The 23915-nt window shown below is 38.5% G+C and overlaps 1 protein-coding gene across 8 annotated transcripts in view; it reads right to left on the reverse strand.

The window, feature by feature from the left end:
* The window catches only part of fgd (faciogenital dysplasia), a 38741-nt gene that overhangs the window by 4651 nt on the left and 10175 nt on the right, over positions 1–23915 (reverse strand). For 3 of the 8 annotated variants that reach the window (XM_039674839.2, XM_089119235.1, XM_039674833.2), the window contains 10 exons: positions 17546–17640; positions 14266–14743; positions 8304–8399; positions 7807–7943; positions 5940–6096; positions 5709–5847; positions 4653–4711; positions 4225–4371; positions 2497–2589; positions 2240–2319 (listed from right to left, as the gene is read on the reverse strand). In XM_039674839.2, coding sequence (XP_039530773.2) covers positions 2240–2319; positions 2497–2589; positions 4225–4371; positions 4653–4711; positions 5709–5847; positions 5940–6096; positions 7807–7943; positions 8304–8399; positions 14266–14709 — 1352 coding nt within the window. In that variant the 5' untranslated portion in view covers positions 14710–14743; positions 17546–17640. Of the gene's footprint in view, positions 1–2239; positions 2320–2496; positions 2590–4224; positions 4372–4652; positions 4712–5708; positions 5848–5939; positions 6097–7806; positions 7944–8303; positions 8400–14265; positions 14744–17545; positions 17641–18224; positions 18369–19295; positions 19432–21059; positions 21123–23915 lie in introns of those variants that run through there. The other 5 variants (XM_039674838.2, XM_089119236.1, XM_039674836.2 and 2 more) reach the window with 4 other exon arrangements.

The raw sequence follows: 23915 nt of genomic DNA on the forward strand, positions 1-23915 counted from the left end.
AAACTCAATTTGGCCAATTTAAAAACATGTCCCAGCGTCAAATTGGTGTAACAACCCCACCCAGTGGCCAGAGGTGTCTTACCCAGACATTTAATTGTACCTCATCGAGTCACCAGGTAAGCCCCTGAATGATTTTATGTCGTTTTTTAAAGTAAAAAACCTTAATGTAAGCTTATATAAATAAATAAATAAAAAAAAATATATATATATAAATGAAAAGAAATTGAAAACCATACATGGGAAGAGGGTGGGGGGTGGGATGGGATGGGAAATGTTTATGTGATATTAGCTTTTCTTTTAATATTTGATTTTATTTACTTTTTATTTATTTTCTGTCTGATGTTCAAAATTTGAAAATGTTCATTCATTGTACTTAAGATGCAAGTAATGTATCAAACTGTAGATCCTTTGTACACTCTATTAACATCTTGTAAGTAAATGTTAATAAAAACAAATCTAAAAAAAAAAAAAAAAAACCTTAATGTATATATTATGAATTTATGATGATGATGGCAGGTATCTTTCATGCTCTGTGGCAGGCAGGGTGGACATTTAATTACTTGACATGTTTTATATAAGTGATTTCTTACAGGGTATCTGCACATTTTTTAACAGCAAATTTAATGACTTTTAAGACCTTTTTAAGTTCTCTAAAAGGCAAATTTAAGACTTTACCACGACAAAAAAAAAGGAAAATAATCAGCACGACACGACAATTTAATAATTTTGGCAGCCATTTTTGTTTTAGTCTTTTTTTTTGTTTTAAAATGCTTATTGGTCTTAGTCACATTTTAGTCAGTAATTTTGTCTTTCATAGTTTTCGTCTAGTTTTAGTTGACAAAGTCATTGCATTTTTTTGTCAACTTTTAGTCATTACTTTTAGTCAAACTTCAGTTACCAACATTAATCTTGGTAGCTATTTTATATGTAGTCTTTAGACATTATAATTTTTCACTTTAGGCCAATTCAATTAAGCTTATAAGACATTTGAATCAAGGAAACAGGCTGTATTGACAATGCACTCTTAAGCAGTAGCACGTGTGCAATTCTACATATCCCTGTTCCTCAGTCCAAATTTTTAGATTACTGTAACCCCTCATGCACTTCGACTGCCGTCACACCTTTTCCATTTAGGGACAATATCTGCCCCTTTTAATCGATTTTTTCCAGTTCATTTTTTACCTGTATAAATACTTTCGTAAAATAAATAATGCTTTAAATAAAACAATGTTCAATAAATATCCAATGATGGTAAAAACGAGGTAATACTTTTAAACATTAAATTAAAATCGCCAGTAGGGGGCGGTAAGTCACTGTCTTTATGAGCGAGTCATCCGTTATCGAGTCATTCATTCATCAGTAACAAACATACAAAAGCAAATGGCTGTATTTAGGAACGGGTCATTGAATCTCACGAAATTCGAATCACCGCTGTGTGCTGCAGTGGCTTTCTTTTGCAAAACAGCAATAATATGATCAACATTAAAAACACTGCTGGATATCAGCCTTTATTGATCGCAGATTCAGTCGCACAAACAGCTCGTGACAGAATAAAGACCAACTGAATGACACTTTAATTAATTCAAGTAGATAAACTCAAATAAAGATCAGTGAACTCCAGCTACTTGTCTGTGTTTTCAGATCACCCGCACTTCTTCAGCAGTGTAGAGCATGGTTGCCAGATACTATTGACAAGACCGGGTACAAAACATGTTCTTTTAACAGAAAAGCTCTGACTGGGGATTTAATTATTTAAATCTGGCAACCAAGCATAAACGCCCGTAAACACAGTCTGTAAACCAAACAAAAAAAAACGGATGACGAGTCGGACAAGAAATTTAAGGTCCGTACGTGAAATTTAAGACCTCCTTATCGGAAATTTCTGATTTTAAGACCGTAAAAAGCGAAAATTTTATTTACGACGTTTTAAGGACCCGCAGGGACCCTGTTCTTAAGTTACTTCCGCCTGTCGTCTGTGTACGGACGTTGGTTTTTGCCGTTATTTTGTATTGAAGTCTATGGGGAGTCTAGTTTGTTTCCCTCAAAAGGGGGCGGGGACAAAATTGACGGTTAAGTTCCAGGATGTGCCGGTTGTACGTATCAGGAGATTATTATTCTGAAGTGAACTAATCCTTTAAGCTCAGATCTATGATCATAAAGGGTTAAACCCCATCAGACTGAAGATTGAGATATTCTGTGGTAAGGCTGAGCGGTGTCAGGTGTTGTGAGGTTCAGTCACCTGGCCTGCAGGTCGAGCGAGCGCTGTTTGCCGATGATGGTGAACGCGTGCGGGACGTTCTGCTTGACGTTTCCCTGGACCTGCGTGAGTGAGAGATAAAGACCGGAGATTGCTCATGTTACAGAACACACAGCAGTTATTCACACACAGCTGATAATACACATGAAGAATCTGAACAGCAGAAGCAGTTATACAATATAATATCAGATTATCAACATTACTAACATATGTACAGAGAGATAAAGCTGAAGTCGTACCTCCATCCCGGCGATATCGATGCGCTCTCGAACGCTGAACTTCTGTCCCATGAGCCTCAGCTTCGGCACACAGTACAGCACCATGTTATTGAACTGTCAGAGCAGAAACATCATCATGAACATTACTCTTCTGTGTGTTCATTATATCATGACCTTTTCACTGTATTCTCATTTTGACTTTAGGGTTTTCATAATATCACAATTATAACATATAAAGGCTTGAAATATTTCACTTAGCATGTAATGAGTCTATATAATATATTAGTTTCACTAAAATAAATGAACTTTTGCACCATATTCTCATTTTTCGAGTTTCAGCCGTACATGATTCTCCCGCGATTCAGAACACACAACTAAACAAAATAACCTCATTTACTGAGCTTCTGGCTCAATGTTAATTGCTGCGGTCTATTTAAAAAATATCTAATTCATTTTAATTATTTAAAAAAAAAGGTGTGAGTGAATGATTCAATGACTCACTCATAAAGACTTCATTTGTTTCATTACTGGATTAATTTCTTGAGTGAATGATTCAATGACTCACTCATAAAGACTTCATTTGTTTCAATACTGGATGAATCTCTTGAGTGAATGATTCAATGACTCACTCATAAAGACTTCACTTGCTTCTTTACTGGATGAATCTCTTGAGTGAATGATTCAATGACTCACTCATAAAGACTTCACTTGCTTCTTTACTGGATTAATCTCTTGAGTGAATGATTTAATGACTCACTCATAAAGACTTCATTTGTTTCATTACTGGATGAATCTCTTGAGTGAATGATTCAATGACTCACTCATAAAGACTTCACTTGCTTCTTTACTGGATGAATCTCTTGAGTGAATGATTTAATGACTCACTCATAAAGACTTCATTTGTTTCATTACTGGATTAATCTCTTGAGTGAATGATTCAATGACTCACTCATAAAGACTTCACTTGCTTCTTTACTGGATGAATCTCTTAAGTGAATGATTCAATGACTCACTCATAAAGTCTTCACTTCTCCTTGACTCACCCGCGATTCAGAACACACAACTAAACAAAATAACCTCATTTACTGAGCTTCTGACTCAATGTTAATTGCTGCAGTCTATTTAAAAAATATTTAATTCATTCAATTATATTCAATATTCATTTAATTCATTAATTTAAAAAAAAAAACAGATGTGAGTGCATGATTCAATGACTCACTCATAAAGACTTCATTTGTTTCATTACTAGAATAGAATAATCATTGTTTTTGAATGAATCTATTGAGTGAATGATTCAATGACTCACTCATGAAAACTTAATTTGTTTCATTACTAGAAGAATCATTGTTTTTGAATGAATCTATTCAGTGAATGTTTCAATGACTCACTCATAATGACTTCACTTGTTTCATTACTGGATGAATCTCTTGAGTGAATGATTCAATGACACATATTTTAAGTCTCTTGTCTCCCCCTACTGGAGTAACGATGTAATGCAATCTTTATGTGAAGCCTCAAGTTACTTTCAAAAGCTGATTTGCTCTATTTTATCAGTGTTTATATCTGATCTATAATCTTTCTCCAGCACTCCTGTGATCATCTGAGTGATTGTAAGACAGATATAATGATAGTGAGATGTTAAAAGCCTGTTAGTGAAGCGGTTTCATATCTATTCATGACGCCGGCTCTCTGGATCAGGACTCAGATCTGAATGTTCCCGATAAACTGCCGTAAGCGGAGGAGACGCACCAGATAGAGGTATCGGTCCTGAGCCGTGCCGTTCTTCGCCGACATCTTCTTGATGTGTCCTTCCTTAATGAACTCATTAGCAGGATTAACGATGTCCTCCTCTCCGCCCAGCCGCTCGTACACCTCCAACAGCTTGTGCATCTTCTCCTGCACGCACACACACACACACACACACACACAAAGAGAGGGAAAGGTCAGTCATTTGTAACGTTTAGCATTCACAAACTCATTAGATGAAAAGAAGAACTGTGATTGGCCGCATGACAGCATTAAAGAGAGGCCGATAGAGAAGTGAGAGTACTATAGAGCATTCAACCCAGGAGTCCCTGCTCACACACTCACACACACACACACACACACACACACACACACACAGGAAATGGTATCAGCACATCCTGTCTGTGAGATGAAAATAAAGAAATTCTCACCATTTTCCTGATGGCAGCGTTGGAGTGGTTTGCAGCCGTGGAGATCAGCTCCAGAGCATCTGACACACACACACACACACACACACATCAGTCACTTCTGTATAATCAAACATCATTAAAAAACAGTCAGCTCAGACATCGACAAATATAGTTAATAATGAAGCATTAACAGGCATAACTGACACATCATCATAAATCAGGAATCATTCAAAAGATTAAACTAAGTGTAAACATGACATAAACCAGTACTTTACAAACTTTTATCGGCTTAATTTTTCAACTTCAAAGTTGGAACAAAAAGATTTTTTAGATTTTATTTTAATTATTTATTTATTTGTTTAGTTTTTCGAACATTTGCTTTACGGTAAACACGTTTTTTTTTCAACTTTTGCAATAATCAAACCAAACTTTACTTTCCTGTCTGTCCTCAAAAAGAGAGATGACAGGTTAAATAAATATATAATACAATTATTAAGTATGTCGTGGAATGTGGCAATCAATCAATAAAGTATAAATAATAAAGTATAAAAATACAATGTAAGCATATAAATATACGGTATGTATGAAGTAGCAGTGAAATGCAGAGTTACACGTGACGGCCCTCGTGCGTCAGAAGTCGAGAGCGGGACCTCACCATATAATGTGCTCTGTGTGCACTTCACACACACACACACACACGTGTGTTATTAGGTTATTATCGGGAAGTCTTGAATAATTAAAAAGAATTGAACTATTGTATGATGTTTGTTACAGTGAGATAACAAACAACATGTTTAAATACAACGTGTGATTGTCAAGTGAGTGAGTGAGAGGAGGCGGGGCTCATTTCCATATTCATAGAACCGGGCATTCTAAATGAGGAGGGGGTGTCGAGTTACATTCAAGATATTTTGAGGCATAACGTTTTTTTTCATGGAATTTGTAATATTGGAGATGAAAGATGAGTTTTAAGGGATATAATGATGCACTACAGGAGGACTTTGATGTTTTCCCGGTAATATTTCTACTTGAGCTTTATTTGAGTGTGATGTAAAGCATGATCACTCCGACACTCACTCTCGGCGTCTCTGCGGTCGGCCGCTCCGGCGGGGAGTTTCTTCAGGTAGTCTTTGAGCAGCAGCTCGTAACGGGGGATGCGCTGCACCGGCTCCAGCATGTGATGCTGCAGCGTCAGATTCCCACACACCTCCTGCTTCTGCACACACACACACACACACACACACACACACACACATGAGTTCCTCACACATCTGTCATCACATGCACATGAGTTCCTCACACACACACCTGGATGCTCTGCACCACACTCTTGAAGACGCCGTTGCGCTGAGTCCACGTGTTCACCAGCTCCATCGCCCGATCGAAGTTCTTCACGTACTCGCCGTACATCTTCAGGAACGGCGCTAACTTCTGCAGGATGTCTCCTATGCGGGGATTACAGCTCCTGACACACAAACACACACACACTCTCATTTGTTTAACACACACACACTTTCATTTGTTTATTTATCATCCTGCTATATTCTGAACGCTCACTACTATATAACGACTAGGGCTGGGAAATGGCAAGGGCCATTGCGATACAATACATATTGCGATAGATGTGTCGCAATACAATATAACGATATATTGCGATACGATACATATTGCGATACACGTGTCATGATACAATATAACGAAATATTGCGATATCATACATACTGCTATACATGTGTCACGATACGATATAACACACGATATATTGCGATTACATACATATTGCGATACATGTCACGATACAATATAACAATATATTGCGATACGATACATATTGCAATACATGCGTCATGATATGATATAACACGATGTATTGCGATTCGATACATATTGCGATACATGTGTCACGATATATTGCGATACAATACATATTGTGATAAATGTGTCATGATACAATATAACGATATATTGCGATATGATACATATTGCGATACATGTGTAACGATACGATATAACACAATATATTGCGATACGACACATATTGCGATACATGTGTAATGATACGATATAACACAATATATTGCGATACGACACATATTGCGATACATGTGTGACGATACGATATAACACAGTATATTGCAATACGATACGTGTGTAGCGATACGATATAACACGATATATTGCGATACAATACATATTGTGATACATGTCACGATACAATATAACAATATATTGTGATATGATACATAGTGATACATGTGTCACGATACGATATAACACAATATATTGTGATACGATACATATTGTGATACATGTGTCATGATACGATATAACATGATGTATTGCGATATGATACATATTGCGATACAAGTGTCACGATACGATATAACATGATATATTGCAAAACGATACATATTGCGATACATGTGTAACGATACGATATAACACAGTATATTGCAAAACGATACATGTGTCACGATACGATATAACATGATATATTGCGATACGATACATATTGCGATACATGTGTAATGATACGATATAACACAATATATTGCGATACGACACATATTGCGATACATGTGTGACGATACGATATAACACAGTATATTGCAATACGATACGTGTGTAGCGATACGATATAACACGATATATTGCGATACAATACATATTGTGATACATGTCACGATACAATATAACGATATATTGTGATATGATACATAGTGATACATGTGTCACGATACGATATAACACAATATATTGTGATACGATACATATTGTGATACATGTGTCACGATACGATATAACATGATATATTGCAAAACGATACATATTGCGATACATGTGTAACGATACGATATAACACAGTATATTGCAAAACGATACATGTGTCACGATACGATATAACATGATATATTGCGATACGATACATATTGCGATACATGTGTAACGATACGATATAACACAGTATATTGCAAAACGATACATGTGTCACGATACGATATAACACGATATATTGCGATACGATACATATTGTGATACATGTGTCACGATACGATATAACATGATATATTGTGATACGATACATATTGTGATACATGTGTCACGATACGATATAACATGATATATTGCGATACGAGTGTGTGTGTGTGTGTGTGTGTGTGTGCGTGTGTCTCACCACTCCTGTGTGATGCGTGTCTGTAGTTCAGGCAGGAGGAACTGCTGGTGAAAGAGGCGGATGCAGGAGATGTTGGAGAAGATTCCTGTGATGACGTCAGCAGGGACACCAGCCTCTGTCAGACGGGCACAGAACACCTGACACACACACACACACAGAGAGAGAGAAAGAGAGAGAGAGGTTTCTATGTTTTAACAGTGCAGGATAGAGACATTGAAATGATGTAACATTGTCACTCATGGTCTGTCTTCACCCAGTTCGATCACTCAGACAGTTGTTAAGTGTGTTTATGGATGAGTGTCGATTTTCCCCCAAGAAATCATTTACACACAAGATCAAAAATCATGGATTGGAGAGAAAATAGATGAAGAGGAAGTGTCAGAAATAGGAAGAAGTATTATTCATCTCCATGTAAATAATGAGAAACTCAAATAACTGAATTACACAAAAAAGGAAACAGAGCTAATGATCCGTGTGTGTGTGTGTGTGTGTATTACCTGGTCCAGCAGGTTCAGTCGTTTCACATACGCTTCTTCTGTTTGAAGCAACTCTTTAGCGATATTCAACAGCTTCTGAGACTCAGACTGCAAACCCTGAGAGAGAGAGAGAGAAATATTACCATAAATATTAAGAGCAACCCCAACTCACAAGAAATGTGCAAAACCCAGTTGAGCTTCACACACAGAGCAGACGACTCAGAGCTTCAGCCGGGATGAGACGTAATAAGCTAAACTAATCACATAGCAACTACATTCTGCTCCACATTGTGTTCGACTCTCTTTACTTTTTTATTTTAAAAAAAAGTAATTTTGCTTGGCCGAAACTCAACAACTGACATACACATAAATAAATAACACCATAACAATAACACCTGTCAATCATCTTTTTCATCAACGGTGGTTTATAAAGTGTGTGTGTGTGTGTGTGTGAGAGAGAGAGAGTCCGAATCAGCCGGTGTTTTACCACTGAAGCCTGTAAGTGTGTGTGTGTGTGTGTGTGTGTGTAACCACTGAAGCCTGACAGGAAAGATTATTTGAAATGCTGTCCATCAGTGTGGCTTTATTTACACAGACACAAATTGGGTGTTTTTGCTGTATCTCTCAACACACACACACACACACACACTAGCTTAAACGTGTGTATGTTGTTAATCTACAGTCTCTGCCAGAGTGACGCTGAACATCAGATGCTAACGTGTGGCTTGTCTATTAATGTTAATCACAGTAAATTAGAGACGCCTTACAATAAAAGTGTAACCCGGCAACGTAATATTCATTATGATTTATGGTATATGAATAAATCTGGATCTAAACTCGTACATCCAGCTCATATTTCACCCTCTAAAACAAAAGAAATATATTTCGCACCTTAACAATGAAGCTTTGTGATTATTTTCATGACGAATTTAAATGCAAATCATGTGCATCCTTATGGACATTTTTGTCCTTTTCAGTTGTTTTTTTTTTTTGATCACTTTGCCTGTGTTAAAGCTAACTGCAAAAAACTTGGCACAGGTGTGTATTTTTATTGGAATTTTACTATTTTACCGTCATTTTCTTAAAAAAATTTTTTTTTTGCATTAGGTACAAAAAAACACCTTTTGGACAAAATTGTCCCCATTGAAACCCATTAAAACTGCCATTTTTAATCCCCGGTTCAGTTAACCATAAAATTATGCAATCTTTGTTAAGAGGCTTTCATTCTGATGGCAAGGCTTCAAAATGTTATTTTTTACTATTTTTTTATCAGATGGTGCCATTTTTTTTTTTTTTAAGTTTGGCCAATAAAACAAATATCGCTTTATTCCTGTTTTCTGGTTCGGCATATTATAGAGCCAACTGGATAAATTATGCAACGATATTTGTGTGGGTGTGTTGGTATGGATGTCAGAGTGTGGTTAGTATGTGTGTTATAAAAAAATATGAGTGTGTGTGTGTGTTTGTAATACTGAGAGAGAAAAACTGTAAATTCAAATCCATTCACTGTGAAACCCCACTCCAGTGGGGTTTTGCTGCCACCCAATGGGGAAAATATGTTACTACACCCAAACAAACTGTTACCGAAAGCTCATTTTTTCAGATATGAACCTCAAATTTGGAACACAACCTATTTAGATTTATGGCTTTGATTTTATTGTAGTTTTGAGTTCAACCTGATTTATAATATATATATTTTATATAAAATATTTTGTATAAATAATTTTCATAAACTTATACCTATATAACTTTTTTTTGGGATTTACTTATTTATTTATTTATTTTACTTCAACAATAATCTGCAAAGGGTCTTCTTTAAAATGATACAAACTTAAGTCTGTGCTCCGAAGCGTCACATTTTTTTGGCATGGATATTTTTGTCCTCTTTTTACCTATGAGTAACTTTTTTTAATTGATGGACGAGGGTTAAACTGCCCGTAAAACGCTTCACTTCTCAGCCCAAAATATAATGTCAGGTTTCAGCTTTATGAACACCATATGCATAAAAGTGGCATATTAGACAAATTATTATGTTGAATACAGGCGAGAGTGTGTGCAACACACTGATGTAGATCAGCAGCTAAATGTGTGTGTGTGTTCTCGCGGCTCATCCCACATCCTGTGACAACATGCCTATTAAACGCACATCAACACGTCAGCTGTTCACCAAACACACACCTTTCCTCCGAGCAGATGTGCAGCTCACACCAGGACACACAGGAAAGGCCAGAGGTGTGTGTGTGTGGACACAACGGAGGAAGCTCGCAGGAGACCTCGATGGCGGTTTGGTATTTGGGCGTGTGTGTGTGTGTGTGTGTGTGTGTGTGTGTGTGTAGGGCGACTCCTGCTGAACGAACACAAAGATCATTCCGGTCACACACCTCACCGGCTCTAACACACACTCCTGCGTCATCATGTGACGCCGCACAGTGTTTTGGAGCACGACGTGTGTGTGTGATGAATGCGAGAGAGAAGAAAAGATCCTGAAAACACGAGTGTGTTGGGGAGCGGGTGAACCTGTCGAGTGAGGGATCGGCACACGTTTACACACACACCCTCACACACACACCCTCATGACGGATTTAACACTCCTCGTCTGTGGACTGCGATTACGGTCAACTGTCCCATGCGATGAACATAGGGCCGAAGAAACAAGTTCATCTAAACAAATCACGTCAACCCTTAAACTCGGACCTTCACAAAAAACGAGTTTCTAAAAGAATGTTTTTTCTAATAATTTTAAAAGTGTATAGAAATATTGTGTTAAATAAAGTGTATGGGGTCGCCGTTGACCCGAGGAGTGTGAGAGTGTGAGTCTCTGTGATGATGTAGTTCATCTGTCCTCCTGAAGGTGGCGATGATGTCTGGACACAAACACTGTCAGAGATCAGGACATATATGTGTGCGTGTGTGTGTGTGTGATAGAGTGAGAAAAGAGTGTGTGTCTGTGTGTGAGATTGAGTGACAGAAGATATTGTGTGTGTGTGTGTGTTTGTGTGAGTGAGAATGTGTGTGCTAGAAAGTGAGAAAAGATAGTGTGTGTGTGTGTGTGTGTGTGACATTTCCAGTAAGAGTTTTATCTTGTTCTTACAGCGACTGAAAGTGTATTGTGTTTAAAATAGTGCTGTGTGTAAATTAAACACGCTCTTATTAATACACACATGTGTACTGAACAACCAACGGTTTCCATCGAGTCAATGAAGCCGGACACACACACACACACACACACACACAGTGACAAAACAACACGATCAGAAAGTGCCACCCCCGCCCAGCACACATGAAACACACACTACTTATAATGTTCACTTCCTCAGGTCTCTGACACATAACTGTTGCACGACACCACAACACACACACACACACACACACACACAAACTGAGGGGAAATATCAGCTGTTGATTAGTGTCTACACACTCGAGTACTCGTTCCTCAGCGTCAGCTTCACATCCACTGAACTCCATTCACGTCTCAAATCAACTCATTAGCATCTAGCTAACATCTAACTTATTTCGATTCGGCGTTACGGTAGAAGTGCAGCTAATCGCCGTCTTGCTCAGTTTCTATTACGTTTGGTTTGTTCCTGAAGTTTAACAGTTTTGTAAAGAGTCTGTAAACTGGCCTGAACGTTCAGTTTTACTGGTGTTTGTGTGTGAGAAAAGAGTTAATTTCATTCCAAAAGAAGTTAATGATCCACACACACACACTCATATACACTGATACTGAGATCAGTGTGTGAAGAGATGCGAGAAACGGGTCCGAGAGATCATAAAAACAGACTTTAACCCAGTTGTGTGTGTGTCACTTATTTTACACACATCATCAAACTCTGTTGAGATCAGTGGTATTTTGAATGTCTCTGCATTGGGAATATCTGTAATGATAGTGTCTTGCCAGTGCATGTACACAATAACAATATAAATTAGGGCTGTGCAAAAGTTAATTGCGATTAATCGCATCCAAAATAAAAGTCTGTGTTTACATTATATATTTGTGTGTGCTGTATATAATTATTTTGTATATATAAATACCTATGCATGCATGTATATATTTAAGAATTATTTGCGCTGAAATTCTGTATATATTTATAAATACATAATATATATTATATAAATATTTTATATATGAATAACACATTTTCTTAAATATATGCATGCATGTGTGTGTATTTATATATAAAAAATAATTATATACAGCACACACAAATATATTATGCAAACACAGACTTTTATTTTGGATGCGATTAATCGCAATTAATTTTTGCACAGCCCTAATATAAATGAATAAAATAATGATTTAAACTGTTTTTTAAAATGGTTTTACATCTGATATACACATGTACATTAAATAAGCCATTCTCATTAATGGAGTTAAGCACTTAAATGACATGAAATCATTACAACAGTTTTTAATACTCTAATAAATAGCAATATTAGTAGTGCTGTTGAACACTTCTCCTGAGTCCCGAGTCTGCGGTGCGTTCATGTTTGCTCAGCGCATGATAACAGCAGAGATGCAAATCATGATCGATAATGCACAATAAGGACAATCTGTTTACATTAAAAAAAAAATAAAGCAATTAAAATACTAATTGGACTGGTGGAAAAACTTTCATTTCTCTGAAATGTATTTTACACGGTTTGATTTATTTAATCAAACACAAGGCGAGGTTCGCGTTCGCCTACTAACTGATTTTTATCAATGTAATGTGACGCACATCCGTATTCTCATAATGTCTCGAACTGTTAAACATGTGATGAATATGCATATGCTAATGATATGCAGATGAGGATATGCGCAGTAACACGGGGCGTTGTGAGCTCATATATGCGTATTTCGGGGAAGAGACGCATGTGAACAATCTTCCTCTGGCTGGGGTTATAAAGGGGATTTCAGCTTATAATGTAGTTTATATGTGGTGTTTTTAATCCGCTTGAACACACACCATGTGTAAGTTCATAGGTCGACAGTATTTTCTCCTTAAAACTGCAGTGAACCAAAGACAGTCTCAAAAACACGCTTTGAAATCGCTGGTGTTTCTGACGTCACAAACCACCTTGTAACCAATCAGATCAACGTGTGATCGTCAACTAGAGGAGTGAGTGGAGGCGGGGCTCATTTGCATATTCATAGAACCACGCATACTAAATGGGGCGAGGGTGTCGAGTTACATTCAAGATATATTAAGGCATGACGAAGGAAAAAAACATTTAAAAATGTCATTCTGGTGATCAAAGATGAGTTTTAAAGGAGTAGCTCACTTTCAAAAAAACTTTTGCTGATGATTTACTCGCCCCCATGTCATCCAAGATGTCCATGTCTTTCTTTCTTCAGTCGAAAAGAAATAAATGTTTTTGATGAAAACATTCCAGGATTTTCTCCATATAAAGGACTTCAATGGGGCCCAAAGGGTTCAAGGTCCAAAAGACAGTTTCAGTGCAAACATCAAAATGAACAAATATTTTTTCGTGTCATTTGGTTCATTCAACAAACGAAACGAATGAATTGACTCGTTCGGAAAAAGATTTGTTCATTCTGATGAACGAGTTCGAACAGGAGAGTCACAAAACAGAGCAAGACGAGCATTTGAGCTTATAAAACTTAAACTTTGTTATTTATTTATTAAATGAGCTATCGTTTCGCTTGGTAAGACCCTTATTCATCGTCTGGAATCGTTTAAAGCCCTTTGAACAGTTTGCACTGAAACGCTCATTTGGACCTTGAACCGTTTGGACCCCATTGAAGTCCATTATATGGAGAAAATCCTGGAATGTTTTCATCAAAAACCTTAATTTCTTTTCGACTGAGGAAAGAAAGACGTGGACATCTTGGATGACATGGGGGTGAGTAAATCATCAGCAAAAGCTTTTTTAAAAGTGAACTACTCCTTTAAGGGATGAATGATCGACTAGGGGAAATTACATCGAATAAAGTGAGACGACAGGTACGGGACAAACTAAAGATGTGCATATGTGCTCTTACTCTGAGCTCCAGGCTCTCGGGATCGTCCTCGTTCCCCTCGTCCAGATCACTGTCTTCATCCGGAGTCGAGTCCCGTTTGCTCCCCGCGGGACACAGGCTCTCGGCGTGTGTGTCGCTCCGGTCCTGCTCCTCCTCGATGCGGTCCTCGCTGTGGAAGCCCTCGCCCTCCGCCCCGCACGAGGGGCTGTCGATCCCGCTGTCCCGGTTCGGGATCTTCCCGCTGGGTTCGGGATTCTGCGCCGGCTCCTGATGATCCTCCAGTCCACCGCTGGAGAGCGTCTCGTGCTCTTTTTGAAGTCCGTCTGCAATTTCCACGTCGTTCACAGAGTCCGTTCGTGAGTTTACGCTGGACAATCCCAAGAGCTCTGAGAGTTCACTGGGTTTAAACACTAGTCCTTCCGCAGAGACAAAATCCCCAGAATCCTGTGCGGCCGGAGGATCCATGCCGCTCCTTCGCTGGACACCCAGAACCGGAAACCTTGAAAGATAAAGAGACAATAACAGTCAATGCAAAACATTGAGCATCTTCACACATGTTTATAGGAAAAACCAACAATAGCCAATCAGAATCCATCCTGCTTTAACGAGCTCGAGTGTTTGAAAAACTTCACATCGGGACGATAATACAGGCTTACACTTTATTTTATAGTATTACATATACTAGAGTAAAAACATTTATGCAACCCTCAACCAAACCGTACCACAACTGGTCTTCTTCAGGGCCAAGTAACACAAATATTTTTGGGATTTAAAATCCGATATTCCGATATATCGGCCGATATTTTGTTGGATTTCACACACGTGTAAAAGAAAAGCTAACTTTTATGCACAAGATACGTTTGATACTTTTTCTCTATGTCTAAATGTTCACTCCTCACAAGTATAATTTACAATTTACAATGCAGGGACTGTAACTAGAGATATGCAAGTTATAAATACGGTAATCATTACTTTATTTAGGCAGAAAAAGTTCATTGTGGTTTCCAAGCTCATTAATGTTAACGTTAGCGGTCTTCCACTGATGATAGTGGCATTAGCTAGCTAGTCTATGATGAGCCATAATTTAGCAATGGATAACATCATACTGCAAATTGTAAAACATACATTTTCAATATAACAGGCCAAGGAGAGATGATTAAAGCGTGTTTCGTCCATTTTTATTGTAGTTTTTAAATATTCATTTATCGGCCATTATAACTGCCGATACCGATATTATGGAAAATGATATATCGGTCTGGCTCTAATGTCAATATTTAATATTACTCAGTACTTAAATGTATAATTTCACTGCGACACGGACACCTTCAAATAAAGTGCAACCCTGTGGTTTAAGGTGCTCTTGTTACAGTGTAATTCTACAAATAAACAACAGTCCTTCATATATAGTCTGGGTTCGGCTTTGGTTGAGGGTTAGTTGCTTGTTATGTTGCATTATTTACTGTTTCTCCTATAGTGAGTAGATGTAAGACGTGTAACAGGGACACTGTAAGATAAAGTGTTAGCTAATATAGAGTTAGAGTTATTGTGTTACTTCACAAGCTCCTGTTAGTCTCGGTTGGTTAAAGTAGGTAACTTTTTAAAAATTTGTTTGAATTTCGTTGAATGAACCAAATAACTCGAAAAAAGATTCGTTCATTTTGATGAACGAGTTCGAAGTCACGAATGCGCATCACAGAACAGAGCAAGGCGAGCATTTGAGCTTATAAAACTTAAACTTTGTTATTTATTCATTACATTTCGCTTGATAAGACCCTTATTCATCGTCTGGAATCATTTAAAGCCCTTTGAACAGTTTGCACTGAAACTCTCATTTGGACCCCATTGAAGTCCATTATATGGAGAAAATCCTGGAATATTTTCATCAAAAACCTTAATTTCTTTCCGACTGAAGAAAGAAAGACATGGACATCTTGGATGACATAGGGGTGAGTAAATTATCAGCAAAAGTTTTTTTAAAAGTGAACTACTCCTTTAATGCATTTACTGACATGAACTAAAACATTTGTTATGGTATTAATCCATCTTTGTTAACGTTATTAATAAAAACTGTTCATTGTTAGCTCATGTCGGCTGTAAATAATATTAACAGACACTTAATAACAGAACTTTTGAGACTGAAATGAACAATAACTCAGATCAATAAAAGCTTCAGTATGTTAGTTATATTAGAAATATAACCTGTAAACCTGTAACCTGTAAAGTGTTTATTTCTTTCAATTAAAATGCAAGTAGATTGATCGTGTAAATGAAAACGAAAAATGCATTTATTTAATAGAAAAGCCAGGAAAATGAACAAAAAGCCCCAGATGCAAGATAATGACATGGCTCTGCACAATCAAGATGAATCACGACAGTAGTGATTAAAGTGAAATATGAATCATTTTTCAGCGTTGTTTTTTAACCAATCAGTGCATGAGCATATAAAGGCATCATCCAATCAGAGGCAAGTAGATTCAGAAGAAATCCACTGAAAGCTTGTTTTTATTCAGTGCGTGACTAACTCACAAACGCCTTAGAGCGATAATCAACAACAATGAAGAGCGATAATCAACAATAATGATGATTAGTCATCATAATAATGCAGCCCTACCCTATAATGATTCCCTTTATAAAGGCATTTCCAGTGTCATGCGAGTTCATGCAAACACATCTACAGCGTGTAAAGATTATGACGCTAAATATAGATATTTGACGCTAAACTCAGCCGTATTTCTACACAGAAAGAACAAACTCAATGATGAAAACATCACGTATGATCTGAATTTTGAACAGAACGCTAGTGTTTTTATTCAGACTACCCCAGTTCAGTGACAGTGTGAAGCTCATCCGTTCTGAAACCAGTTTAACTCAACACAGCACATGATGACCCGTGATGGAACAGTTAAACACACGCTTTAACACTCTCTATTAGGTGTGTGTGAGCTTACAGTGCTGATGCCGTCACACACACACACACACGGGTCGGGTTAGAACGGTGCTGGTTTAGGGCGATTTATGCATGTTTTTCGTTTCTGTTGCATGTTTAATAAGTATTTTAATTAGAGAATATATACAAATCAAGGAATATTAAAGTGAAATGCATGTATTTTTAAAATACAAGTACAATGTGTGTGCATCAAATGATCACTTTACAATAAGGTTCATTAGCAACATTAACTAACATGAGCAATGCGTTTGCTACAGTATTTATTAATCTTTGTTAATGCTAGTTCATACAAATCCAGTTCGTCAGTGCATTAGCAATAGCGTAAACTAATATTAGCTAAGGTGGATCTTGTACCTGGAGTCGCTGCGGATGATCCGGCCCGGCACACGGGCCTCCGGGTCTCGGGGCGAGACGGGGAACGGGTCGCAGGTGCACAGGTTTAGGGGGCGCTGAGAGACACACACACACAGAACACACTTAGACACACGCGATCACACATCCTCTATTCCCATCGCTCTGAATCCGGGAGAGTCGCATGCAAACAAGCAATCGAAAACCAGCAGAGATGGAAAGCCTTCAGCTGTCCGAGAAACTGTCAGCTTCCTGAAGTGAGAACAGGAAGTGGAGATGAGCATGCGAAAAGTGCTGCGGTTACACTGCGAGATACACACACACACACACACAGATGATGAAGTGTGTGTGTGTGCATGAGCGCATAAACTGCTTCAAATGAGAATTAATTTCTGTGTTTGTAGAGGAGTTGTGTGTTTATGTTAGAGATGAGTGAAATATAAAGTTAATGATGCAATTTATAAAGTCGAGCTGAATTCAGGAAGCAGAGAGTGTGTTGTCTGCACTTCCTTCCTCTGTCTGTTTTGCACTATATGTGAAAGCCACAAAAATAGCTCACACACGTTGCAAACACACATTTATGCTGCAAAAGAAAAGAGAAGAACAACAGCGATGGGATGAATAAAATCATTGACTCGTGTCAGGACTGCTGGGGTGAACGACGGGAAAACCAGTTTAATACCGTGTGGTTTCTGTGCTCTGGGCTTCAGGGGCGTGGCTACGGAGAGGGGGCGTGGCCTCTCGGTGAGATGGGCGGGGCATGGCCTGAGTGGGGGCGGGGTGTTCTTTTTCTGAGGCCGCTCTACTGATCCACAGGAATACAAATCTACAGAGAAACACAGAGCATTAATGTGTGTGTGATGATACGGAGTTGACCAGAACTGGACGAAGAAATTCAGATTAAACCGGTTTTGATTTTGAAGCACCGATATTCCTGTTTAAATCCCATGAATTGATCTTTTAGTCTGTTTTCAGTTGATGAATGAACAAAACTTTGCAGCTCCTCCCATTTAATAAATAGAAATAAGCAGTTACTTCTGATATGAAACAGTCTCAGCTTTCAGATTCTGTCCATAATTGTGTGTGTGTGTGTGTGTGTTTAATATGTGTGACAGGTTACAGCAGCAAATAAACATGATGAACATCAGAAGAAATGATGAAAGATACTGAAATCCGTCATGTCTCAGATAATTCATCAATCCGTGTTTCAATCGTCAATAAAACAGCGAGAGAACTATAACAATAATATCAGTCACATTTACCTCAGAAAAGATATTTAAAGGTCCCGTTCTTCGTGATCCCATGTTTCAAACTTTAGTTAGTGTGTAATGTTGTTGTTAGAGTATAAATAATATCTGTAAAATTATAAAGCTCAAAGTTCAATGCCAAGCGAGATATTTTATTGAACAGAAGTAGCCTACATCGAACGGCCCGTTTGGACTACATCCCTCTACTTCCTTCTTAATGACGTCAGTAGATCAGCTTTCTAGCGTCCGCCCACAGGAACGTTCCCTCAACTCCCTCAACATAACTTACTGTGTTTACTCAGCTCTTACGGTGATTTTCTGAAGTAAAACTGACGCTTTATCTTTTGTGTGATGTACAATAAACTTTATTAAACTCATCAGTATATGTTTGATCATCATTCCGACCTGGTCTGAAACACAACAGCAGACTTGGCTATTAATTAATAATGGATACAAGCAGATGACAAATACGTTATAATAACCGTAATTAAACTACTAAACTATACCTGTTCCATCTCTATACAGCACTCTGACTCTGTAGGCATTATTGTCCGACTGGAAATGAACACCGTTACTGAGAGTTTCTGATATTACCATCATCATTCCGTGAGGTGAAATTGTCCTGAGAGACTGAGCGCGAGCTCATGAAGCTCCGCCCCCTGTGCCGGCAGCAGCAGCTCATTTGCATTTAAAGGGCACACTCTCACACAGCGCGTTTTTCTGAGCCACAAAAAATGACAATTTAAGCTGAAACTTCACATACATATTCTGGGGACGTCAGAGACTTATTTTACATCTTGTGAAAAGGGGCATAATACGGACCTTAAACACAATAAGTAAAAAATAACTATAGAGAGGAGCTTTCGGATTACTATATTACATCATTATTATATTTTTACTCCGTGTTCTTCAATATGTGTTTTTTGAATAAATCCTTCATGGCTTTACGACAGCCACCATTTAAACGCTTATATTATTACTAAACATTATTATTTTAAAAACTTGAAACATAAAATGTAAACAGCCTACAAATACATTAATTTTGACATTCCCTGTATAGTTTCCAGCATTACATTAGCCTTTGGGTTAGCTTGGGTATATTTACATCTTTCTGAATGTTGATTAATGTACACTGTACATTTAGAAAAAAATAAAATAAGGAAATGTGCCCTGTAAAGCAGAAAACCCGAAAGTAAAACAGACAATTTTATACTTAAATATTGCAATACTTTGCGTTACTGTATCAATATAATTGTGTGTGCAAAATATTGCGATACTGAACAGAATCTATTTTTTCCCCACCAGTTCAGCCTATTAATTGATATAGAATTGAATTAAAGAATAGAAACCAATCACAAGCTTATGAAACCATCAGCAGTTTCACGTTTCCACAACAGCTTCCTGGTGTGAGTGTGTGTGTCACGAGGACATTACCATATGCTTTAAAGCTTCCACACGAGAGTTAGACTGTGAGTTGTGTTTTAAAAGTCTCATGGCTGTACTTTATTTGAATATGGTCACGATTTTAATATTCTGTCCTCTTCCTGCGCTTTAGTTCCTGTTCCTGGTTTCTGTTGTCATCCTGTTAGTTTCCATAGATGCGCTTGTTTATTATCTCATCGATGAATCACCATCATCTGTGTTACATGTGTGTATTTAAACCTAATCTTCAGTTCATGTCGTGTGTGTGTGTTACAGTTCCTAGTGATTATTAAACGTATAGTTTATCATTTTTTGTTTAGTTTATCATCAGTACATCACAAACACTTCCCCAACATTTACACTCGAACATTGACCTGTAACACGACTTTAGATCACGAGTGAGTGTGTGTTTTTGACATCATGTTGTTGCCCAAAGACATTAGACCAGAGGTTGTAATGAACAAAAAAACACCACCAAAATGTGAGATATTTCACACAATATATCACACACAGACTGAACCGTCAGCACACACACAGTTACAGCTCACACTCGATTTGCATGAAAGTTTGCCTCGACAGACTTGAAGTCAAATACGTTTAGATTAACAACACATTTCACAGGACTGACCCTAGATCTGAGGTGGATAAGTCCATAACCGTTTCAGATCATCTCACAGTGAGCTAAGAGAAAACTAAGAGATCTCGAACTCAAACACGAACGATACTCCAGACCGGCACTGGAAGTCAATCTTAGAGTCGATTGGAGAATATAAACAAGATGAGGTTGACGTTTACAAACTGAAAAAATATCCATAAAGTCACAGAAATAGAGAAAAACAGAGACTTACTTCATGCTCTGGAAGTCCAATATGTTTTTTTCCTTAGGGCTGACTCAAACTGTGTGTGTGCGTGTGTGTGTGTGTGTGTGTATTCAGCCTCCTCCCTGTTATGAATATGTAAAGCACACACACACACACACACACACACACACCTGTGACAGACAGAGCTGTCACCGACTGCACCTGCTGTTGTTCAGTGGACTACACCTGCCAAACCTGCTTAACCGTCTGTGTGTGTGTGTGTGTGTGTGTGTGTGTGTGTGTGTGTCTAATGAGCTAAATCCGACTACATCTGCCTTTGAGAACAATCTGGAGATTCCTTAATTATAGAACACTGTTTTAATTAAGCACATTTTACCCCATTCACTGTCTCCAAACGCACGCTCCTGGTAATATTACGAACACGTCACAAACTCATGTCATTCCAAATACGAGAAAAGAGGATTCATAATCTTTCAAAATACAACAACAACAACAAAACCCTGTTTTCATTTTCAGTTGATGTCATTAATCCCTCTTATTGTTCAACCGTCTGTCATACACAGACACCAATCTATTCCTCATCCTACATGTGTTTATTGCAGATCACTGGGAAATACACCATATTCTGTGTGTAAAATTATCAATTACGGAGAATGATTCATTTCCACTTTGAATTCATAATTTAAAATAAAAATTGTATTTATTAAAGAAAGTTGAGCTCTGTTTTGGGGCTTATTGAGAGGCACTCCTAAATCTAAGCAATAGCTGCAATGATAATTCATGCTCTTTACACACACAAACACACACACACACGTAGGGTTTCCATGTTTTATGGGGACTTCCCGACATAGTAGTTTTTATACTGTGCACACTATATTCAGTATACTCACACACACTCTCACTCACTCACACACACTCTCACTCACTGACTCACTCACTCTCTCACACACTCTCTCACACACTCACACACAATAGGAAGAATCGCAGACAACTCTGTCTGGTCCGCAAACTATGTTTCACAACCAGACACATGCGAGAAGCGATCAGGAAATAATGCAAGATCCCGCATGCAGAGTTCTCACGCAAGACTGAAATTATTACAAATTATAGCCTGCAAGAAGCTTGCAATATAGATTGTGTGTGTGCTGATTTGCAGTGAAAAGGAGAACAAGAAAAACAGATTATGCAGGAGGAGATGGTTGGGGAGACGAGGGGAGCAATGACTGTGTTCTGCAAGCAAATGTTTGTGCTTAGTTTCTGTTTGATATAATTGTAAATATATCCATTAAAATACTGATATTCTGGTCTATAACTCCTCCCTGAACATCCCACTGTCCTGCATCTTGCTCTCTCATTGGCTGTAGGTTTTTGCCGATGTATTTTTCAGGCAGAACACATTGCGATTGTCTCAGATCTTTGATAATTCAAAGCCTATGATTTGCCAATGAATTGGGGCATATGGTGGAGATTTTGCTAAACCTGTTGGTGAGTAAAAATCGGGGCTATAATCGTGCAGTGTGAACTAAACATAGTTGAGGAGCCATGTCTGACCAGGTGTGTGAGCCAGTTCCCGTGTCGATTCAGTGGAAATACTAATCGAGAATGAGGATATGGAATAGCCTGACTTCGTCATACTCATAATCTAGTGAGAATATGAGTCTGAAACTCCTCCGTAGGGCTTTTATTATGAGGCGTGTCGTTACCGGACCAGGAAAAAAAAACTCTGCACTCAATTGGATAATCGGTAAACCTACAACCAATCAGAGCAACGCAGTGAGTCAACTACTTTGCATAGCGCAGTTTTCAAGAAGTTACTTATTTTAGAAGTTAAATAACGAGTGTTGCTTCTTTTACTTACTTCTCCATGAGTGCCACCAAAGGAGAAACCACAACGACCACAGGCTTTTCATTACGTCCCTTTTTAACGACCGTCAGAGCCAGCTGATAAGTTACACTTTTCCCGAATCATGTAGGAAGGACGACAAAAAAATCTTTCCGATCGACAAATGCCTTGATTGCAGTTCTCTGTTCGTCTATTAAAATGAATGCGCTGTCGATTTATTTCACAACAGACGTGATAGCGGAATCTATACATCTCAATTCTCCAGCTGCAGTCATCTCTGAGGGAAACCAGTCAAGTGCTCTTTGATAACGTGATGATTACGTCCCTGCAGATCATCTGTCCATCATCGTATAAAGCCCGCCTTGGCAATTTGATTGGCCCGAACGTTTCTTGTCTAATCATAATTACTCCTCAATGGATCGAGTCCAGCCCGAACTTCCCGATCAAAAAATTATGTGGGCGGAGTTCGGGGTGGCATCCAGGCTAGATATGGAATGGAGCCTCACCCAAACTCCAAAGACTGATGCGAGTGTGCTGAACTCAAACTCTATTGTAAAGATCTAATAATGTGAAAAAATTAGCACCATGCCTGTCTTTTAATGCCTGTTGACTCCTCGCGTCGTCCTTATGGCTCCACCTTGACTACTCGCTCCCTCGGCTCCACCTGAGACCGTCGTCCTTATGGCTCCACCTTGACTACTCGCTCCCTCGGCTCCACCTGAGACCGTCGTCCTTACAGCTCCACCTTGACTTCTCGCTCCCTCGGCTCCACCTGAGACCGTCGTCCTTACAGCTCCACCTTGACTTCTCGCTCCCTCGGCTCCACCTGAGACCGTCGTCCTTACAGCTCCACCTTGACTTCTCGCTCCCTCGGCTCCACCTGAGACCGTCGTCCTTACAGCTCCACCTTGACTTCTCGCTCCCTCGGCTCCACGTGAGAGTGTCGTCCTCATGACTCTACCTTGACTCCTCACTCCATCGGCTCCACCTGAGACCATCGTCCTTACGTCTCTACATTGACTCCTCACTCCCTCGGCTCC

The sequence above is a fragment of the Pimephales promelas genome, chromosome 14 (assembly GCF_988280905.1).
Source record: "Pimephales promelas chromosome 14, fPimPro1.hap1.1, whole genome shotgun sequence".
NCBI lineage: Eukaryota > Metazoa > Chordata > Actinopteri > Cypriniformes > Leuciscidae > Pimephales > Pimephales promelas.